Here is a 7,500-nt window from a genome sequence, read left to right on the forward strand (position 1 = left end):
TTTCCATCACGTCTCGGATTATTAGAGTGAGCGGAATGGAGTGGAATGCGTTTCGGAGATTACCAGTCATCAACACCTACTGAGGACATCAACTGACATCCCATAATGTCAATTTTTATTTATTTTTTATTAAGCATCACTGGTGTCTGTACTACTGTGAAAGGCCTTTTATTTGCAGAACGAGAATCCAGCCGCTTTTGTATAATCCCAAAGAAACTTGCCTCGAAAATCCTTTTTGACGAAACTTATCCTTTGTTTATCCCATTTACAGAAGATTGAGTGTTTGCTCGTAGTCTCAGCTCATAATTCCCACGTAAAATGACGTTTATCCTTCCTCTCTTTCCAGGCTATGAGGAGATAGTAGGCAGCAGGAAGGATGTTGGGGCCAAGCTAAGATGTCTGGTCCACGATGGAAGCGCCAGGGGGAGGAAAGTCGTCTAAGAAGTACACTGCCCAAGAGACCATACAGGTAAGAGTAGACGCATTAAGGACGCGGTTCTCGGAGGGAAAGGTGTGATCTTGGGGGTATCGCTGTGCATCCCAAGAGACCGTACGTAGAGGTGGGGACGGGGGTTCGAAGGTGAGTGTGTAGGGGGGAAATTGGGTAGTTTCTTCTGTATGCTTAATGTTTTAATTTCGTTCCAAGGTTTAGTTTAGGGAGGTGTGAATATTGGATGATACGTTGTGTGTGCAGACTTTTGCATTGCCTTTTGTATGGTTGCATCTATAAGCTTTTTATGAAACCGTAGCGGGTATATTGAAAAGCATGAAGAAAACTGGGTATTGGAGATAAATGTAGAAGACGGGGAAAAGAAAAAGGGTGAGAAGAGGAAGATGAAACCGAAAGAGGAAGGAGAGAGACAAACATCCCCCTCCCCCCCTAAAAAAAATGAATATTCCTATACCTACACGTCTCCCTTCACTTTTGTTTCCCTAAACACGCTTCGACACTTCATCACAAACAACACACTGTATACAAAACGCAAGTCACAGCAAGACGCAGCGAGTCACAGTATCTACGTGGCTCTACATCCACGGAGATGCACTGACGTCGGATCAAAAAGACCTCTCTCTCCGGTGACGTCGCTCGGGGGGCTTGGACGATGGACGACCCACACGCCCAACATGTGCCGCCGCTTGTTCAACAGGGCTCGGGGGGCGGGGGGGCGCGGGGGGGGGGGGGTGGCGAGGACGCTGTCGATGGGGGTTGAGGCGCGCGGGGGGATCCAGGGGCATGCTAGGCTAGATGTGAAGTAATCTCTTGTTTCGGGGTAAGTGAAGAAAAGCTTAGGAGGGAATATAGTAACGTAGTCTGTAGTCTTGTCTCGCAGTTATCTCGAGTTATCGAAAATTTACATATTGAGAGCGGATGTTTAAAGTAAATGGGGGACAGAGGCAGATATAGTCAGAGAGAGAGAGGGGGGGGGGGAGAGAAGGAAAAGAGAGAGGGGGGGGAAGAGAAGGAATAGAGAGAGGGGGGGGGAGAGAGAGGGAGAGAGAGAGAGGGGGGGAAAGAGAGAGAGAGGGGGGAGGGGAAGTGAGAGAGAGAGAGAGAGGGGGGGGCAGAGGCAGAGAGAGAGAGGGGGGGAGCAGAGGCAGAGAGAGAGGTAAAGAGAAAGAGAGAGAGAGAGAGAGAGAGAGAGAGAGAGAGAGAGAGAGAGAGAGAGAGAGAGAGAGAGAGAGAGAGAGAGAGAGAGAGAGAGAGAAAGAGAAAGAGAGAGAGAAGAGAAGAGACAGAGACAGAGACAGAGACAGAGAGAGAGAGAGAGAGAGAGAGAGAGAGAGAGAGAGAGAGAGAGAGAGAGAGAGAGAGAGAGAGAGAGAAAGGGGAAGCATGCGAAAGAAAGATAACTAAGACTGAGCGAGAGTCAAGACCACGGGTCCTACACACCTCTTAATTGCTCGACTTGTTGTATTAGACTCCACAAGATGAATGGGACGGCTCTAGTGTCACATTATTACGCCAAAGAAGGGGGGAGGGAGGAGGGAGCGTGGCGAGGGGGGGAGGCGAATATGGGGGGAAGAGTGAGTGCGACAAGAGGGGAGGAGAGAGAGGCCAAGAGGGGAGGAGAGGGAGGCCAAGAGGGGGAGTGAGGGCTAAGGGGGGGAGGCTTAGGGAAATGGGGAAGGGAGGTCGGTAGGGGAGAGGGAAGAGAAGGGGAGGGAGTTCACTGGAGGAGAAGGGGGAGGGAGGCAAAAGGGGGAGGGAAGAAGATGAAGGGTGGTGGGGCAGGGTGGCGAAGGGGTGAAGGGGAGAAGGGGAAAAGGTAGCGAAGAGGGAGAGAGAGAAGCGAAGGGTGGGGGGGGGGGTGAGAAGGAGCCGAAGGGAGGAGGGAGCACGAAGGAGGGAGAGAGGGAGGCCAAAGCGTCGGGGGAAGGGGGTAGGAAATAGCCTTTTACGCGTGGCCTCGGACCCTAAACGCTGCTTTGATGGCATGCTAATTACGCCCTCTTTGTTTTATATCAATGGGGGAGGCGTTACCTGCGGTCCCGGTGACGAGGCGCTCGGCGGGAGAAAATACGGGCCGGTGACAAGAAGGGTTCCCGCTTTTAGTTCTGCTCTTCTTGGGTTTTATTTCCGTCGGGGTCTTTATTTCTTTCACTCTCTCTCCCTTTTCCCTTGTTTTTGTTATTCGACTTCTTTTTCTTTATATGATGACCATATTATTGATGTAATGATTACTAATGTTATTGTTGTTGTTGCTCTTATTGTTATAATCATTATCGTTATCAATATCACATTATCGATATCAATATCATTATCAAGTTTTCATCACTATCACCATCACCACCATCACCGCTATCGCCACCATCAACGCCATCGCCACTATCATCATCATCATCATCATCATCGTCGTCATCGTCATCGTCATCCTCCTCCTCAACCATCTTGATATTCATCACCTTCATCACTGCTCTGACGGCGCATATATCAGAAATATCTAAAGCATGACGTGGATTAGCTTTTAAAATTCCTTGAAGACGACCGCGCAAAGATTTAAGTGACGAAATCGGATGACGTTTTTCTTCCCGATTTACTGTCCCTTGCGCCGAGGGCTGAGTGCCAGGTCGGGGCGCTTCCTCGGGCCAAGCAAGGTCGGTTTGTTAGTATGGCATGTGAGGGGAGGGAGAGGTAAGGGGGTTGGGGAGGGTGAGGGGAAGAGAGGGGAGGAAGTTAAGGAGGGAAGGGAGAGGGAGGTAGGAGGGTGAGGGTGAGGGGAGAGGGAACGGGAGAGGGCGGAGGCAGAGGAGAGGAAGAGGGGAAATAGTAAGGAAGGAGAGGGAGAGGGGAATAGAAGGGAAGAGGGGAGACGAGAGAGAAAAAGGGAAACGGAGGGAAGAGAAAGGGAAAGGGAATGGAAGAGGGAGGGTGGGGAATAGTTGTAAAAGAAAAAAGAGAGGAAACGGAAGGGAGGGGGAGGAGTAGAGAAAAGGAGAGGAAGGAGGGAGGGAAGCAAAGAGGATAAAGGGAAAAGGAGAAAAAAAACGAAGAGGAGTGAGTAAAAAAAAAAGAAAATCGAAGAAAAGAGGGGAAAAAAAGAAAAAGAGAGAGCAAAGGAAGTAGATAAGCAAAGAGAAGAGGAGAAGAGAGGAGCAAAGGAGGGAGAAAAACAAACAAGAAAGAAGGACAAGGAACGAGGGAGGCGGGGAAGAAAGAGGGGAGAGCGGGAGGTTTATTTAAGCCCCTACACGGCGTTAGGGACAATAACATTACGCGTGGTAATTACAGCGATAATGGTCATGTATTGGATTATTCCCCGTCCGCCATTGCCCCCCAGAGATGCACTTACGACCGGAAGTGACGCCGAGTCTGTTTGTTGGGCGGCTCGTGTTGTTCATATTTTAGTTTTTTTCTCCTTTGGGTCTTGCTTTCTCACCTTTCTTACTCTCACTCTCCTTACCCTTCTCCCTCCTTCCTTCCCTCTCTCTCTTCTTCCTCCCTTCCCCTCATTGGCTCCCTCCCTCCTTCACTCTCTTTCTCTGTATCTATCTATCTGTATATATGTACGTATGTTTGTATGTATGTATGTATTGTATGTATGTATGTATGTATGTATGTAAGTATATAGTCATATATATATTTTTATATACTAGTATTTATTGAAATATATATTATTATATATAATATTTATATATATTAATAGAGAGAGAGAGAGCTGAGAGAGATGTAGATGGAGGAATTATATATATAGTAGGATAAAGATGATATATAAGATATAAGATATGAGAGAGAGAGAGAGAGAGAGAGAGAGAGAGAGAGAGAAAATTATATATATATATATTATATATATATATATATATATAGTTTTACACACACACACACACACACACACACACACACACACACACACACACACATATATATAATTATATAAATATATTATTATATATATATATATATATAAATAAATATATATATATAATATATGTGTGTGTGTGTGTGTGGTGTGTTTATATATTCTCTCTCTCTCTCTCTCTCTCTCTCTCTCTCTCTCTCTCTCTCTCTCTCTCTCTCTCTCTCTCTCTCTCTCTCTCTCTCTCTCTCTCTTTCCTTCCTCTTCCTTTATATTCTCTCAGTGTGGCAATACTCCATTGCTGTGAAGTATTGCCATAATATCCGTGCTTGCTGTTGCTTGCCTCCAAGTCTTTTAACTTCCGGTTGTCATTGGGAAGGTCGAGAGGACGCAGGTGTGGTCCGGTAAGGGCGACTTCCGACTCGTTAAGCCCGTGCTTTCTGTCGTTAAGCGTGGAACACCTGTACCCTTTTATTTACTGTTTTTTTTTTTTTTTTTTTGCCTTTCTTTCCTTTTAACGGCGATGTTTGGTGATGAATTGATTCGTTCCTTGTTTGATTTGTTTACCTTTTTTTACGGTATTACTATTACTATGTTTTGTTTTGTTTTGGTGTTCAGATTTTCGGATTTTCATGGGGTTGGTCTAATATGCCTGTGAAGTGCGTAGATAATGTCCCAGCTCGTCATGTTGTTATCATGTGGAACAACATAACGCTACCATTAATATTACGGCCAATGTACCACGTATCACAGCACAAGGTTTATAAACACACAGACAAACACGCAATCACCGCCGTGGCACAACCGCGGTTGATTAGGAAGGGCATCCAGTCAAGCAAGTGTGGCACTGCCATATAACCTCTCAATAGTGAATTGAGAGAGGCCTATGTCCTGCAGTGGAATGATTGGCTGTTAAAAAAAGAAATATATATATATATTTAAATATGTATATACATTGTTATTTTTATTATCATTATTATTATTATAATTATAATTATCATTATCATTGCCATTACCATTACCGTTATTACTATCATTCTTCTTCGAGGCAAGTACTCTGCACTGAAGTAGACCGTTAGTTTATGCACAGGTTATGAAGGAAGTCAGGGGGGGAAGGGGAAAGAAACGGGGAGTAGAAATGGGGGAGAGGGAGAAAGCGATTGGAAGGAAGCTCAGAAGAGAAAAGCTAGATCCGTAAGGAAAATACGATTGGGGGGTGAGAGAGGAGAGGGAGAGGGAGAGGGAAAAGGGAGAAGAGAGGAGAAAGGTAGAAGGAGGTGTGTGTATGTGTGTGTGTGTGTGTGTGTGTGTGTGAGTGCGTGTGACTGTGTGTGTGTGTGTGTGTGTGTGCGTGCGTGCGTGGGTGTGTGCGTGCGTGCGTGTACATGCATGTCTATATGTATGTATATCTATTCAGTATGAGTGTGACATTCTGGCTGGCCTGCAGCGCCCTTCCGCCGCGCCGCCGCCTGTCTCCCCCGCCCGGCCCCGTGGCCACACCACAACACGCCCCTCGCGGCTCGGACATGGGCGTCCCGCTGCGAGTAAGACAGTTCTTTCATCTTCACAAAATGGATTTCTTTCTTAGGCGGATGTCTGTGCGACTGTTTGCCTGTCTGTGTGGCCGTGAGACAGTGTGAGTTTGATTTCTTGGTTTTGCTCGCGGGCGTGGTTGGCTAGGATCTGGGAGGCGGGCTTGTTATGTCTATATGTGTTTTTATTTGGGAAATATATATTAACATGAATTCCTTTGCTCTTGTCTGGGCCACTCCCATGGTTTATTAGAAAATAATAAGGATTTATTTTTCGATAATCGTCCACGACGCAAAGCAGGGAAAACGCGGAAAATCACAAATGTTTATATGTGTTTATATATGTGTATACATATTTATTTATTTATATATATCTATATATTAATATATATATATATATATATATATATATATACATATATACATATAAGCATTTTCCAAGTACTAAATAGTTATAGAGTAAAATTCGTGCCCCATCGAAAGAGGATCAGGAACCGTTTCCTCGCTGTCTTGCTTTCCCAACCTTCCGCAGAGATGGCGTTGTTTGAGCTCCTTCCTTATTCCGTGCGTCTGTTTCGTTTACCATTATTATTATCCGTAGTGTTTTGTCTAATTATTATTTTGTTGTTGTTTTTTACTCGGTGCTTTAATGTTTGCTATTATCATTTTCAGCCCATTTATTATTTTGCTTATTATTGTTATTATCAATGTTATTAGTATTATCATTGCGATCGTAACTAGTATTACTTTTTTTTTGTTATTATCATTATTGTCATTGTTGTTGCTATTGTAATTATTATTAATATTATCATCATCCTTGTTAGTATTAGTATGTCTTTCTATTAGTATGTCATTTTAATTATCGATATTGTCATAAACCATCATCTTCATCAACCAGGCTCATTACCATACCTGTGTGCGTGCATATATATATATATATATATGTAGGTATTTGCTTGCTTGCGTGTGTGTGTGTGTGTGCGTTAGTGCTTGCGTGTGTGTGTGTGTGTGTGTGTGTGTGTGTGTGTGTGTGTGCGTTAGTGCTTGCGTGTGTGTGTGTGTGTGTGTGTGTGTGTGTGTGTGTGTGTGTGTGTGTGTGTGTGTGTGTGTGTGTGTGTGTGCGCGCGAGCCGCCCTGATCATCCGCTGGAATCGGATCCTCGGAATGGGAATGGGCGACCAAAGCCTCCTCCACGCAAAGGCCCTCAAAGTGGTTCTCGAAACGGAAGTACTTCGGATGCGTGTGAGAGCTCAGCAGCAGACTTCAACCTATGTAGCGATTAGCCTCGATTGTTTTGCAGATTTAGTCTTAGATTTGCATTGCATTTTGTGTGAGGAGTAACACCATGTATTATTCATAAACGGATATTTTAGTTGATGGGACAGTAAGGTCAAGTGGATTATATCTATCTACTATAACTGTATTACAGAAGCTTTTTTTTTTCAGAATTACTAGTCATTGCAGATTAATGCTATTTTTTCCGTCACTGATGCAAGCGCCGACTTCTATGACTTCTATGAATACTAAGATGCACAAACGAGACAAATAGTTCTTTATGACTTGGCGAGGAATTGAGCAATGTTTTTAGAATTATCATCACTGATTCGATATGCAGTGAGGCTTCAAAGAGGCTTCAAAGGCATACATGCAACATCCGGACACGTAGCTCGCTC

The 7,500-nt window shown here is 44.6% G+C and overlaps 1 protein-coding gene across 1 annotated transcript in view; it reads left to right on the forward strand.

The window, feature by feature from the left end:
* The first annotated feature begins 346 nt into the window (after nt 1-346).
* Nucleotides 347-7,500, forward strand: part of LOC125031054 (protein sickie-like) — a 737,157-nt gene continuing 730,003 nt past the window's right edge. The window contains exon 1 of the mRNA XM_047621503.1: nt 347-469. Within this exon, the coding sequence (XP_047477459.1) occupies nt 410-469 (60 nt within the window). The 5' untranslated portion in view covers nt 347-409. The remainder of the gene's footprint in view (nt 470-7,500) is intronic.

The sequence above is a fragment of the Penaeus chinensis genome, chromosome 12 (genome assembly GCF_019202785.1).
Source record: "Penaeus chinensis breed Huanghai No. 1 chromosome 12, ASM1920278v2, whole genome shotgun sequence".
NCBI classification, from domain to species: domain Eukaryota; kingdom Metazoa; phylum Arthropoda; class Malacostraca; order Decapoda; family Penaeidae; genus Penaeus; species Penaeus chinensis.